The sequence below is a fragment of the Arvicanthis niloticus genome, chromosome Y, assembly GCF_011762505.2.
Source record: "Arvicanthis niloticus isolate mArvNil1 chromosome Y, mArvNil1.pat.X, whole genome shotgun sequence".
Taxonomy (NCBI): domain Eukaryota; kingdom Metazoa; phylum Chordata; class Mammalia; order Rodentia; family Muridae; genus Arvicanthis; species Arvicanthis niloticus.
The window spans coordinates 9326987-9343370 of NC_133431.1; the positions used below are offsets into that span (position 1 = coordinate 9326987).

General features: G+C 39.2%; 1 protein-coding gene across 1 annotated transcript in view; it reads right to left on the bottom strand.

Moving 5' to 3' along the window:
• Positions 1-14275, bottom strand: part of LOC143437290 (uncharacterized) — a 362341-nt gene extending 348066 nt beyond the window's left edge. Inside the window, 3 exon segments of the mRNA XM_076922101.1 lie at positions 9001-9019; positions 13500-13912; positions 14271-14275. Coding sequence (XP_076778216.1) covers positions 9001-9019; positions 13500-13912; positions 14271-14275 — 437 coding nt within the window.
• Positions 14276-16384: the final 2109 nt, after the last annotated feature.

A 16384-nucleotide genomic window follows, 5' to 3' on the forward strand; every position in this document is an offset into this window, starting at 1 on the left:
GGCTGCATTCCTCCCTTGGAGCCCTTCTCACTCTTGGGAATTTTTCTCCCTTTTCCTTAATAAATCGGGGCCTATGGGTGGCACTTTCTACCAATACTGAAAACCTGAGTTTGATTCCCAGAAAACACTTTGCTAGCATTTCTTCTAGGCTCCAGCCCAGTTACCTGGCAACAGCCAGGAATGCCAGACTCACTATAAAAGGGGTTGCTTGCCCCTCCTCTCTCTCTCTCTCTTACTCTCTTACCCTCTTCCCTCTGTCCCTTCTCTCCCCATCCCCCTCCCCCTCTCTCTTTCTCCCTCTCCCTCTCCCTCTCTTCTCTCTCCTCTCTCCCCCACCAACTTCCCCTCCCCATGCCCTAATAATAAACTCTATTCCGTACTATACCCATTGTGTGGCTGGTATCTCAAAGGGAAGGGATGCCTCAGCAACACACTGCACCTCCACCAACCATATCCCTGGCTTCTCTTTCTTTTTATAAAACTCAACACACATGATGGAAGGTAAGAACCAATTCCCACAAGTTGCCCTCTGTGTAACAACATACACACACAATAAATAAATGTAAAAATTTTAAAAATAAATGTACATTCATTCTGCAATGATAATTAAGCAAGTCAATAAAACAATACTATTTAAGATGCTACTTCTCTGTAAGCCTTCCTTGACCTCTTCAGATAATAATGACCACATTGTATTTTTTGTTTGTTTTTCAGACAGGTCTCAATAAGGAGCCATGACTGTCTTGGAACTCGCTATGTAGACCAAGTTGACCTTGAACTCACAGAAATCTACATGCCTCTGCCTCCGAGTACTGCAATTAAAGGCATGCACCACTCTGGCAAACCACCACGTATTTTGAGACCCCAATTATCTTTCTATGTGCATGTGCACAGATCAATTAATTGCAAATATATTTACGTCCTTTACTAAAGTGGGTGTATTTAAATTTTGGTTTTGGCTTTTTGTGTGTGGTAGTTTGAATCAGAATGGCCCCCATAGGCTCACATTTCAATTCTTGGTTCCTAGTGAGTAGAACTGTGTGGGAAAAATTAACAAGTGTGGCCTTGTCGGAGATACTGTGTCACTTGTGGTGGGTAGCCATTCCCAGTAAGCTCTCTCTTTGTAAATGGACTTTTTTTAAAAAAATAAATTGCTTTGGGCCTGACATCTCTTCCAAACAGAAATTAAGAGTGTACAAGCACATGTCCCACTTGGGTGTAGCCCTCCCTCACAACCTACCTTGTTTGAAACTGGTTCTTATCTTGCTACCGACTTCAGTCAGCTAGCCAGTGTAAACTTATCAGCCTTGAGCAGGCCAAGCAGACCTTGAACATTTTGTCAAGACAGGTCTTAATAACCTGGACAGCGACATCTGCCTTGCCTGTAGTTACAGGTTTCCATAGAGACTTAGCTGTTTTGGCTGCCGTGCTGTCCTTGCTCTGCCTCCCAAGTACTGGGATTAAAGGCATGTGCAACCACTGCCTGGCTTCTTTGACCATTGTGAGAGATCTATCCACATACTTCTTCCTTTTATGTCTCTCTCAACAATATTCTAATTGTTCTGTCTCCAAGTCTCTGAGAGTTAAGCCGTCCCACTGTTTCTAGCTGATGATTCAATGAATAATCACACATTTCCAAACAAATGCATGAGCATGACTACTGCATGAAGCTCTGAACTGTGGTGATTTACCTTTACTGGTGTCTTTCAGGATTGTCCAAGAAACATGTTTTCATGCTACAGTTGTTCACTTTTGAATGGGGCCTGCATAACAGGCAGAACCCTTAGTAAAGCAGGACCTAGTTATTTCTTCCTTAGTCACTTGATGATAGGACCTGTACCAGGAAGTCCTAGGTGCATGTATAGTAGCAGGGGCATTGTACAGGAATAGTAACTTTAGGCTTCTAGGCAAGTCAGGCACCTAGCATTAGTTTCCAAGTTGCCCCCTCCCCAGCAAAACCCAAGCCTAGCTTCAATCTCTAGGCTAATCCCAAACAAGACTAGAGTTTTCAAGTTACACCCTCAACAATACCAGAGTCTCCAGGTTATTCCCCCAACAAACCTGCTCCTCAGGTTTCAAGACCATGCCTAACAACCACTAATGCAGAGGTGAAGTTAAGTTTATGAGGTGACTCCCAGCACCAATTAATTATGTTAAAAGCCACAGCAACTTTCCAATTAGATACTTGCACACATCCTCCCTATTGCAAGAGACATCTAAAATGGCGACATTCATTCAGGCTTTTCTTAATCCCCTGCCATGTTCTTGACAACCATAGGCCTGTGGCCAGGAATGGCTGCAGCTGATGTCCCACTGCTCAGCTGGAGCAGTCTGCTAAGGCGGTGAGAAACACCATCCCTGCCACCCAGGAGATGTCACCATGGGAGATGGCTCTGCCAATCTCCCATGCTGTCTACACAATGCTTGGCTGAACCCAGATCACTCTGCCATCCACGTGGGGTCAGTCAAATGATACTCCAATGCTTAGGTTATCCAAAGGCTATATATGTTTGGTAATGCTCAATAAGAAGATGCTTATACAATCAGAGGTGTAATCCAGTACTCAATGTAGATATACCAACTACCTTTGGTTGCTAGAGACACACACTTCTGCTTCTATGTTCCCCCTCTCGTGTCACCTTCCACTAGCTCCTCCTCTTCCTCTCCTTACTACTCCTACCTTAGCTCCTCCTACAATTCCCTACTTGCTGCTTACAATAAATTCTTTGCCCATAGACATTTGGGAATCCACCATCACCGAAACATTCTTGGCTGATGCTGGTGCATTGGGGATGGGGCAAGCTAGCTCAAATAGAATAAAGATCCTGCAGGCAGTTGCATCAGATCAGCTCCTGTGTGTGTCTTTTTGGGGATCACTAACATTTCCCTGGCACTACACATTCAATTTCTATTAAGATGGAATAGCAGGCCAAGATATTTTCTTTCAAGGGAAGATAGTTGGATAGAGTTGATGGTAGAGACTGGCTCCAATACTCAAAATCTATAATTCACAATAAACACCTGCCAAAGACTTCAAACAACATTCCTATCTAATCATGAAAGTGGTAGCACAGCCTGCACAGCAGCCTGGTCCTGTTTCAGAGCCTTCTCCAGGTTTTGGCCCCCAACAGAAAGCTAGCAGCTTTCTGAGCTACGTGTTATACTGACTGGTGTAACACACACAAGTGAGGAGTGTACTGTCTCCAGAATCCTAATCGGCCAGTAGATGTTGTGCTTCTCTGTTTGCAGTGGGATTAGCCAGGTGCACTGACGTATCTTTCACCTTAGAATTAATATCTCTGAATACCAAATGGCACTAGATTCCTAAGCATTTCACTAAATTAAAAAAACTACTAAATTTTGGTTGGATTTATTTTCTGTCCTCTGGTGCCCTTATGGGTTTGCAATGAGTCCAATTTGTTTGATACCTCATGTGCCCTAGGTAAATTCTACATAATGTGTACTTTAGAGCACTAATATTATATTTTATGGAGGATACAGATGATCAAGATCCCTTCTAACTAAGTTAATGACAAGAAAATGCTGAAATACAGATTCAAATAGAAAACCCAAAAGCTAAAGTAAACTTTATTTCCCCACACAGAGAATTATTTTAATATTTCATTATTGATTCTCTTGTTTTCTCAATGCTGTTATACACACATGAAATTATTAATTAGAAAGGCATATGTACTTACGAATGGATGCATATAACATATTTTCCATCTTCGTTGAATGAACATATTTGAGGTGGACGTGAGACTGGGTTTAATTTAGTTTAGGCTAGCCTAAAATTCATGACATAGCTTAGCTGGGCCTTGGCCTTATGATCATCTAGCCTTGTCTGTTGGGTTCTGAGATCATAGGCATGGTGACCCCAGGGAGCTGCCCCTTGAGTTTCAGCTTCAATGTCTAATAGTGGGTTACTGGAACAATCCCTTCCTTTCATCTTTTTTGAAGAAAAGGTATCTGAAAGCACAGTATGACATTTTCTAGAAAGAACCAGAGCCAGGACTACTAAGAATCCTCTGGCATCTTACTTTCCATTCCATCTCAATCATTGGACTCAAACCACAATAACAGCCATTTTGCTGTGGTAAATATTATTTGGGAGTTTCTTACCCCACTTAAATCATAGAGATACCAAATAAAAGACACAGAAGACTTTGTATTTACAATAAGCAGTAAAGCAACAGAGTTGGGCAGATATCAACCCTCTATTCTATTTTGTCTATTTTCCTGTTATTATCTGTGAGATATCACATGCCATGTTCTCGATAGGCTGCTCATATTCCCAGGCCAGACCTACTGGCCATGCACTCACACTCCACCAACCCCATGGTGCCTTCTTCCTTCTTCCACTTCTCTCTCCTTCATGGTGTCTTCCCCAGACACTCAGTCTGGGACCTAAAGCACCATCTACCTTTCTTCTCCCCAGCTTCAGGTTTTGGCATCTTTATTAAGCAATCATGGAAGGCAGGAAATAAATATAGAAATAATGTAATTATAGTCCCCAAAAATTATTGTACAAAGTTGAACCAGGCTTTATGGCCATGTGTCCAGAGTCTAGGATCCTGTATTAGAGCACATCAAATATTATTTTTACTTTTTCTCTCAGGCTGAACATTTCAGACCAAGAAAATAATAGTCTTTTAAAACAGGGCCACTTCATGATTCCCAGTTTTTGTTTTTGTTTTTCTTTTTTTTTGTTTGTTTTTTTTTTTTTTGGTTTTTCGAGACTAGGTTTCTCTGTGTATCCCTGGCTGTCCTGGAACTCACTCTGTATACCAGGCTGGCCTCAAATTCAGAAATCTGCCTGCATCTGCCTCCCAATGCCTGGGATTAAAGGTGTGTGCCAACACTGTCTGGCCTTTATCCAGACTATTGATTGCCTAGTGTGTAGAAACAAGAAATTATTAATCAAGACATTTATTAATCACCTAAAATTAATTACCTCACAACTCCTTGCTAATATCAATCACTACTAATTGAAGGAAGCTTTTACCCTCTGTTTTCATCTTTTTTTTTGTACTGTGACTAACCCTGCTTCAAAGTTGGTCATAGAACTTGATTATTGCACAGGTCTCTCCCTCTTCATTTTAAGACCCAAGAAAAGCCAGAGAGGTTGGAGGAAACTCACTCAATGTTTTATTTTTGTTTTGCACTGACTAGTCTAGGACCAGTCTGGAAGAGTTGCAAGACACTCTTTCCAGCACTGAGCAGCACAAAAGGACTGGGTGCTCAAAACAATTCTCAATTACATACAGAGGCAAGCCTCAGCTGCAGGCAACATTCCTGTGAACAAAAATAAATAATCAGGAGGAGTTGAAAAAAATGGAAAGAAATTCGTAATGACTTGAAATTGAAGGTGAATGAAAACAAAAAGGAGGATATAGCAATGTTGCATTTGAAATCAATAATTGGCTTTTAAAACAAATACACATAGAATGAATTAGGTAGTCTTCTGTTTCTATTTTGTGGAATTGTCCAAAGTGTATTGGTCTTAGCTCTTCTTTGAAGATCTGGTAGAATTCTCCATTAATACTACCTAGTCCTTGCCTTCTCTTGGACAGGAGGTTTATAATGCCTGCTTTGATTTCCTTAAAGTTTATACTACACTTTAGATAATTTACCGATCTTGATTTAATTTTGGTTTATGGTATCTGTCTAGATAATTATCCATTTCTCTGGCTACACATTTCATCTAGATTTTCCAGTTTGTAGAAAGAACTAATGATTTTCAGAAGTTTTCTCAATTTCTCTTGTTAAGTCTCCCTTTTAACTTCTGATTTTGCTAATTTGGATACTGTCTCTGTGCCCTCTGGTTGGTCTGGTTAAGGGCTTTTCTATCATATTGATTTTGTCAAAGAACTAGTTCTTGGTTTTGTTGAGTCTCTGTACTGTACTCTTTGTTTCTAAGTGGTTCATTTTTGCCTGTGGGGAGGTGGGCAGTGAGAAGCATCTGGGTGCCTAGTAGAGCATAGGCCTTGAACCCCAGACCTTTATCGGACGGCAGGTGTTCAGCTCTGCTTCCAGGCCCTGGTCCTTTTCATTTAGCTTCAGCCCTCCAGAGCCCACAGAAAGGTCTATGGCCATCAGTCAGGAGGAACAGTGCCCCAGGCTATCTCACAAGTAGATGAGGTATCTCCAAACTCTCAGAACAAGTCAATAGGCATTATCTGCTGACTGAAACTGTATATAAGGGCTCTATTCAGGGGAAGTAAAGTGTACAAGAATCATGCGGGTGTCCGACAGTTTCTGTAGCAAGATCACTTGGGAAGAGATCTGCTCTCCCAGAACCTGCCTGGGACACCAAGCTGCCTCCATGCCAGCTAGCTAGCTCCTTATTGGCCCAGCCCGGGTCAGCTCAGCATGGAGACTGGTGCAGCACCTAGGAGTTACTGGGCTGCAATAGTGGAAACTCAGCAGAGGCAGGCGATCTCCCCTCCCTGCTCACACCCTGTCCTGTGCTGGGCCGGAGATCATTGTGGGACACCCTCCAGAACAAGGGACCCGCATATGCCCTGAGTTTGATTATTTCCTGGTGTCTACATCTCTTAAGTGTGTTTGCTTCTTTTTGTTCTAAAGCTTTCTGATATGCTGTTAAGTTGCTTGTGTAGGGTCTCTCTGGTATGCTTATGAGGGCAATTAGTGCCATGATATTTTGTGTCCCATAAGTTTTGTTATGGTGTGTCTTCATTCTCATTGAATTCTAGAGTCCATTTTTTATTTCTTTCTTTATTTCTTTCCTTAGCAAGTTATCATTGTATAGAAAGTTGTTCAGTATGTGGCGTTCTGATATTTTTGTTATTATTATAATTTTTTTTTTTTTTTTTGGTTTTCCGAGACAGGGTTTCTCTGTGTAGCCCTGGCTGTCCTGGAACTAACTCTGTAGACCAGGCTGGCCTCGAACTCAGAAATCCGCCTGCCTCTGCCTCCCAAGTGCTGGGATTAAAGGCGTGTACCACCACTGCCTGGCGATTTGTGACAGACCACATGTTCTGGAGAAGATACAATGAGGTACTGAGGAGAAGATATATGTAATTGTATGTCTACCTTTTCATACCTGATTTTGGTAATTAGGATATTGTCTCTGTGTCCTTTCATTAGTATGGCTAAAAGTTTTCTATCTATCTATCTATCTATCTATCTATCTATCTATCTATCTGTAGGGTGAAATGTTCCATATGGAAGAGTCAGAAGAAAGACTTAAGAAGGTGAAGAGGATGGCGACCCCATAGGAAAAACAACAGTGTCAACTAACTTGGACACTTTAGGGCTTCCAGAGTCTAAGCCAAAAACCAAGGGGCATACAGGGGATGGTTCATGGCCCTGGGCATGTGTGCAGCAGAGGACTGCCTTGTCTGGCCACAATGGGAGAGGATGCACTTAACCCTATAGAAACTTGATGCCACAGGGAAAAGGGAACCTGGTGGAGGTGAGGTCCCAGTGGGTGGGTGGGTGAGAGAGAAATCTCTCAGAGGCAGCAGAAAGGAAGATGGGGAAAAGACCTCAGGAAGAGGTACCAGGAAAGAGGGCAACTTTGGAATGTAAAAAATTTTATAATTTTAATTAAAAAGGGAAAAAAGAAACAAAATTGAAAAAATATATATCTACACTGAGTTTGAAAAAGAGAAGATAGATGGTTTCCTTGCAGAGAAAGTGGCATTAATTCACTACTATTAATTGCACATACCTGGCTGCTATGTGTAATGTTAGCTTCTGTGATCTGTAATATGACACACACAGCTACAGGCAATGGCCTGTGTCTCAATCATCCCACCTGACTTAACATTGAAAGTGCATTGGCCGTATCTCCAAAGTTGGAAATTCAATATTTCTTGGATTATGCTAAAGTTCCCAAATTATATACCTGTCAATCTAGTTTGTCTTCATTCACCTGACATGCTGGCAAATTAGAAAATTATAACCCTGTCACCATCATGTCTTTTATTTTTTTGTATTGGTGACTCCAGGGTTAGTGATCGGAAGCGATGTCATTAAAACCATCTTCTCAACAAAGTAACTTATTTTAAAAGTGCATCAGTTGCCTCCCTGTCCAATTTAATGAGAAAAAAAAACATGGCTTTAATCAAACTTTGGGTTAAATGTAAGCTGAGTACTTCACGGAATCTATCATGGAGCCTATGGTGGGTCTCACCATACATTTCCTTGTGCGGACACAAACTGTTGTATATCAAGTACATTGACATAAAATAGACTTTTTCAATTCCAGAAGTGATAGCCACATCCCATTCCATGATGTTGGTACTTGATTCTGTACTAAGGAGTAACATTGATCACCCTCTGGTTAATGAGTGTGAGCTCATTTATATTGCCAAAGAGGGTCTTAAATATTCCAACATAGCTGAAGTACAGGAAAAAGGCTTTGAAACCAACTGTATGAAGATAATAGAGGTCCTTAAAGTGGAAATGACTAAATCTCTTAAAGAAATCGAGGAAAGCACAAACAATTGGAGGAAATCAATAAACACCTCAAAGACAGCCAGGAAAACACAAACAAAAAAGTGGAGGAAACCAACAAATCTTATAAATAAAGCCAAGAGCTGGGCAGTGGTGCACACCTTTAATCCCAGCACTTGGGAGGCAGTGGCAGTGGATTTCTGAGTTTTAGGCCACCCAGGTCTACAGAGTGAGTTCCAGGACTACCAGGGCTACACAGAGAAACCCTGTCTAAAAAAATAAAGCCAAGAAAAACAAATGAAGATTACAAGGAAAATAGAAACAATAACAAAATCACAAACTGAGGGAATAATGGAAACAAAACTTCAAGAATGCAAAGAGGAACTACGGAGGCAAGATTCACAAACAGAATTCAGAGATGAATGAAAAATCTTAAGCACTGAAGATACAATGGAAGGGATAGAAATATCACACAAAGAAAATGTTAAATCTAAAACTTCCTGACATAAAATATCCAGAAAATCTAGGACACTGTGAAAGGATAAAATGTAAGGATACCAGGACTAGAGAAAAAACAATATTAGATCAAATTCTCCTAAAATATTGATAACAAAGTCTTAGAAGAAAAACTTCCAAAATAAGGACGGAGGTGCCTATCAAAGTAAAAGAATCATGAAAACACCTAACAGAATGGACTCTAAAATGAAGTGTCTTTCCTGTATAATAATCAAAACATCCAGTACAAAGAAAGAATACTAAAAGCTACAAAGGTCAAAAGCCAATAAACATATAAATTAAGATTGTTTAAAATTGCAGATGACCTTCAAGGAAGTTACCAATACAAATGAAAATTCAGGTCGTAAATAATCTTGTATTATCTGCAAAAGAAAGGAAAGCACACAAATACCCCAACACCAGCACCAGCAGCACCACCAGCAGCAGCAATAACAAAATACAAGGAGATAACAATCACTGTTTATTGACTCTCCCAGTATCAATGACCACAGTTCACCAGTAAAAAGACAAAGGGTAACAGAATAGATGCTAATAAAATTGATCCTTCAATTTCATACAAAAAAATATAGCTCCACATCAAGAATAGGCAGTAATTCCAGGTAATGGAATATAAAAAGATTTTCCAAGCAGATGGACCAAAGGAGCAAGCTGGTGTAGACATTTTAAAATGTAGCAAAATAGATATTAAACAAAATTAATCAAAAGAATTGGAGAAAGACACAACAAATTCCTCAAGTTCAAAGTCTCTTTTGAGTTTTATACAATCATGTAACTGTAATCCCCTATATCTTCAAAAACAAATAGAATATCATATCCATCCAAATTTGCAGAACGTACTTCACCATTTTTAAATGCCATTATGAGGCAATACTGGGCCAAAAGAAGACCAAAAAACAGTAAGGCAATCTCCAAACTCTGCATCTCCATGTCTGATGTCAAAGTGTTCTTCAGATCTCCAACTCCTTCCTGCTTTGCTCACTGCAGCACAATTCTTTCTCTTTGGCTGGTTTTATTTCCTGCAACAGTTTTCCAGAGCAGGTATCCCACAGCTCTGGAGTCTCAAAATATTAGGGTTTCAAAGGTAACTTCAATATTACAGCTTCTTGTTCCAGTATCTGGGATTCACCCATGATCATCTGTGCTCTTCAAAAGAGATTGGGTCACTTCACCAGCTCTTCCATCTATAGCACTCTAGGTTCTGGCTGACTCCACTTTACTGCTGCTGCTGTTCTGTCTGCTCATCCAATGGGACTGACATATTCAATATGCTGTAACTAAGATTCACTGTGTTGCTCTCATGCACTCCCTTCACAGGACCAAACCTTAGCTGCTCTGCATGACAGATTCATTTATGCCTCTGAAAACAATACCACCTGGGTGATACTCACACATGATAAACTCCAGGTGCACAACAAGGTACAACCTTGGCTGTCTCTGGAACACAGCTTCTTTGTCCTCTCAGAAAACACTTCTGAGAAGATGTCACCTCAGTGGTGATGGTTTCTTCTTCATCCCCACTAATTTTCTAACTACAGCCGACCAGCATCAATTGTCTCAGTTGTCCCTTCTATTCTTCCCTCTAAAAGCAGAGCCACATGGACAAAGCTGCTGAGTCCCTCTGCTTGCTGGGGCCCAAACATCACTCTTTCTATTACATCATCACCAGCTTTCTATTTTTCAACAACTTCACTGCCTAAGCTCGGCTGTCCTTGAACTTGCTCTGTAGAGGAATCTTGAACTCAGATCTGCATGGGTCTGTCTTCTGAATGTTGAGAAATACATATGTAACACTCTGCCCATACCTAAGCTTTTTATTACCTAAAACTTGTTCTGTACCAGGATGACTTGAATCAGAGATCTGCTTGATGTTCATCTCCTGGGATTTAAGGTGTGTACCACCATGCCTGGACCTAAGTATATCCTATATCCCTTTAAATTTTAAATTGAAAACCCAGTATAGTAATCAGAATTTGTCAATTGTCAGTTTGACACATACTTGTATGTCTTCATGTCCACATAAAAACAGTAACCAGTTAATAATAATGCCTAATATTATACAGTTCACATTCATACAACTTCACATCCACATGTTTAGGTGGATGGTATCTTGCAATAATATCACCATTTCTTTAATAACATTGTGTATATTTGATCACAGGATATATCTTCATTCAACTTCCTGGTGAGATTTTTCTCTTTGAAGCTAACAATTCATATTTTTTTTTCTTTTCTAAGATTACTAAGCATGATCAAAACAGTCACCATGAGAGTAAACACAGGCCAAAGGCTATGCTTGGCTTTCCTGAGACTTCCTTTGTCAATGCAATTAACAAAATAAGCCTCTTGACCTTCTGATGAGAGCAAAAGACAGCAAAATTCTTCAGCAAAACATTATAAAAACTATATACAAAGTTCAAACCACCCTTAGCACATATGTGTTCTACTAGCATGGCCAATGAAGTTCCACTTAGTGCATGTACAAATCCAAAGTCTAAAAATCCACATTGCTTCCAACAAAAGCATGGTAAGGCCTATCAATAAAAATACTTAAGCCTGGGGAACGAACTTCTGTCTCAGATAGAATTTCCATTGCTAAGAAGAGACACTGTGACCAAGGCAACTGTTTTAAAGGAAAATAGTTAATGCAGTTTGTCTTACATTTTCAAATGTTTATTTCATGACCAACATAGCAGGAAGAATGTCAGCATGCAGGCAGCCATGATTCTGGAGAAGGAGCTGAGAGTTCTGCATTTTCATGAAAAGGCATCCAGGAAGAGACGTCATCCAGCAAAATAGTAGGAGACTCTATTTTGCACTGGCTGGAGCTCCAAAGACACCGACTCTAGAAATTCACTTATTTCAAAACAGTAATATCTACCTAGGCCAAACATACTAATGTTATCACTTCTTAGGACCAAATATATTCAAATCACCACAGTTTATTTCTACTATGAATTCTTTCATGCATTTAAGTATGATTAGGACATGCAGATGCTTTGCCACATTGATTACTTTCAGAAGGTTTCTCTCTAGTATGTTTTTATTTTTCTATTCAGAGAATACTGTGGCATGTAAAGGATTTTCCAACTTGAGTACATTCACAAGATTTCTGTCCAATTTGTGGTCTTTTATGTCTTTGGAGACTACAGTGATAGGCACAGGCTTTTCCACATTTGTCACATTCATAAGGTTTCTCTAAAAAGTGTGTTACTTGAAGTATTTGGAGAGTACACTGTCATGCAAAGACTGTACCTCATTCATGGCATTCATGCAGTTTCTCTACAGTATGTGTTCTTTTATGTATCCGGTGATGCCTGTGACACGCAAGGGCTTAGCACCTTGATGACACTGAGTCACTATCTTGAACGTATTCTACTATGTAGTCGCAGAAAAAAGTGAATTGTCAGGTTTTCCACAGTGATTACATTAATGAGGCTTCTCTCCAGTGTGATTTCTTTGTGTGTGTGTGTAAAGAACTAAGACAGGCAAAGGCTTTACCACATTGTGAATATTCAAGCAGGTTTCTCTCTGGTATGTGATCTCTCCTGTCACTGCCGATGAGTGTGACTTGCAAATGCTTTACAACACTGATTATATTCATGAGGCTTCGCTCCTGTATTCATGTTTCTCTCATGTATTCATGTAGGTTTCTCTTTTATAGTAATGGAGATGCTCAAGTTGTGAAAAGTCTTTACCACATTGATCACATTCATGAAGTTTCTTCCAATATGGTATCTTTTATGTTTTCGAGATTAGTGGGACATGCAAAGGCTTTAGCACAATGATTACATTCATAGTTCTGTCCAATACTTGTTCTTTTATGTTTCAGAAAAAATCTTTATGGAAAGACTTTCACCACTATAAAGTCCTCACAAATGGGAAGAACTCCCCCCAACCAAGCCTCAGGAATTCATGGTCACACAATAACTCACAAGACACAGAAGTCGATGTAATCAGCAAGAGGTATATTTTGACCAGCATGCTGAGGTCAAGACCCAGAACCCATGCAGGGTCTATGGGGTTTGACCCAGAGCTTTGGAGGTACAGGGAATTTAAAGACAAAACCACACGGAAAAAACCATAATGCAGGGGGAGTCAAGGGTGGTTATTGGAAAGTTCCAGCCCATTATTCAGTTTGTGACAGGGTCTAAGTAACAGTCAGGGAGAATATTCTGTATAGGCTATTCTCAACAGCCTATTCATACTCAACCATCTTGTGGTCAGCCAAATTTCTGAAACACAGAGTTCACGAATGAGCTGACCTGTACTCTTGATTCGTCTCAGCATGGTAGAAGTTTTTGAAAATTTTTAACACTTTCACCACAATGATTACATTCATAGGTTTCTTTCCAATATGGGTTGTTTTATGATTTTGGAGACAAAAGTTTTCTGAAAAGGCTATTACCATATTAATTACATTCACACAGTTTCTCTCCAGAATGTGAACATTTATGTCTTTGGAGAATTTTCAATTATAAATGATTTTTTCCACATTGATTACATATCTAAGAATTCTCTCTGGTATATGGGTTTTCTATTATATGGGAGATAACTGGAACTTGTAAAGGCTTTGCCACATTGATTACATTCATAAGGTTTCTATCCAGTATGTGTTCTTTTATGTCTTTGGAGATGACTGTGACGTGAAAAGGCTTTACCACATTGATTACATTCATAAGGTTTCTCTCCAGTATGTGTTCTTTTATGACATTGGAGACTACTGTGTTGTGAAAAGGCTTTACCACATTGATTACATTCATAAGGCTTCTCTCCAGTATGTGTTCTTTCATGACTTTGGAGACTACTGTGTCGTGAAAAGGCTTTACCACATTGATTACACTCATAAGGCTTCTCTCCAGTATGTGTTCTTTTATGACTTTGGAGATGACTGTGACGTGAAAAGGCTTTACCACATTGATTACATTCATAAGGTTTCTCTCCAGTATGTGTTCTTTTATGATATTGGAGACTACTGTGTTGTGAAAAGGCTTTACCACATTGATTACATTCATAAGGTTTCTCTCCAGTATGTGTTCTTTTATGATATTGGAGATGACGGTGATATGAAAAGGCTTTACCACATTGATTACATTCATGAGGCTTCTCTCCAAGATGTGTACTTTTATGACTTTGGAGACTACCTTGTTGTGAAAAGGCTTTACCACATTGATTACATTCATAAGGCTTCTCTCCAGTATGTGTTCTTTTATGACTTTGGAGATGACTGTGACGTGAAAAGGCTTTACCACATTGATTACATTCATAAGGTTTCTCTCCAGTATGTGTTCTTTTATGATACTGGAGACTACTGTGTCGTGAAAAGGCCTTACCACATTGATCACATTCATAAGGTTTCTCTCCAGTATGTGTTGTTTTATGTCTTTGGAGACTACTGTGACATGAAAAGGCTTTACCACATTGATTACATTCATGAGGCTTCTCTCCAGTATGTGTCCTTGTATGTCTTTGGAGACTACTGTGATATGAAAAGGCTTTACCACATTGGTTACATTCATAAGGTTTCTCTTCAGTATGACTTCTTTCATGCCTGCAACAGTAATGGGCACATGTGAAAGCTTTACCACATTTTTTAGCCTGATCAATTATTTTATCATTATGAATCAATTTTACAGTTGGTCTCATAATAAAGAACACTCAGATCTTATGCTTTTATCACTTTGATGTTCACGGTTGTACTTGAAAATACCTGTGATGGTAAGAGTATTTGCTACATGGCTCACATTTATAACATTCTTTTTCTATATGAGATTTCTACATGATGCATTCATAGGTCAGAATAAAATGGAACAACTAAGAGCATTAAAACTCTGATTGCATTCTTAGTTTTTCCTGTAGTGTGCATCATACAACAACAGCACTGTGAAACAGGATGAACAGAAGAACTGTAAACTTCTAGAACCCATAAAGATTTTCTGCAGTGTGAATTTGGGTAAAGTCAGAAAACCAATTAATTGTAAACACCTATCATATTCAGAAAGTGTACCAAAGGCAGAATACTACATATCTTCTCATTGTTGTGAAATAGACAGAGGTTGTTTTTTTTTTTTTTTTAGTATCCCTATGCTCACATGGTTTCATCCATTCTGACAACTGATACCGCCATTAAAATGCAGAACAAATGGAATGTTTCCACATTGAATTCACATGCATTGACTTTTTGTTCATTGTAGGCATGATTAATGTTTCTCCAAAATAACATTCTCGATTCTCATAAACTGACAAAACAATAAAATTAAAAATTTCACTATAAGAATACGAGTGTTACCAACTTTATCATGGACTATTTGATTATTAGAAGGTTATGGATACGATATATGTTTATCACTATTCAATGTGCAATATCTAAATATTATGAGACTATACAAATTGGTAGTTCCACAACATAGCTCTAATGGAGATACAAATCAATTAAAGGAATCTCTTAAGGCATTGTTTCCTTCTCTTCTTGCTTACAGAAATGCCTTACAAACACCAATCAGATAACTGACATGGAGGTACATAGGTTTGGGAGAATATTATAATCATAGCTACTATAAAATGACTCATATTTTACAAACTTGCTGTCCTTTAGAGCATCCAGATCATATTAAAATTTTCTCACAGGCATATTTGTATTCAACTAAACATTAAAATTACCTTTCATGGCTGGGCAGTGGTGGTGCACACCTTTAATCCCAGCACTTGGGAGGCAGAGGCAGGCAGATTTCTGAGTTCGAGGCCAGCTGGTCTACAGAGTGAGTCCCAGGACAGCCAGGGCTACACAGAGAAACCCTGTCTTGAAACCCCCCCCAAAATACCTTTCATGACGTCTAGAAGTTTGATGTTGTTCTTCAGTATGAAGGACTTCCAAATTATAGCCTAAAACCAAGGTACAAGAAAATCAATGATATGGTATTGGAATTAGACAAAATTCAAGTTACTCTGAATTTTCACAGCAATGAACCTGATTTATTCATCCAATATTACTTGTTCTCTATTGAAATAAGAGATGATCATCAGTAACCCAGAAACATTTTTCCCTTATTTTGAGAAGCAAAAAAAAAAAAAAAAAAAAAAAAAAAATCAGTCTTACCAATAGCAGTGAGGTTCCAGTAGGTCTCCAGCATCACATCTTTGTAGAGATTTTTCTGGGAAGGATCCAGCAAATTCCACTCTTCTGCAGTGAAGTTCACATGCACATCATCAAAACTCACTGCTTCCTAAAATATCACACACATGTATACAACACAAAGCCTGATACTGACATCACTACAAAGTAAGGTTATGCTTCCTAGACAATCTAATTAAAAATTCAGGTGATTCCTCCACTTATTTTCTGACACACAAATTATAATATAATCACCATGTCAGTTTAGAAGAAACTTGAAATATTGACACTTGAACCCTTGACACAGGGTTCACCTGTGTCACTCCTGAACACTTA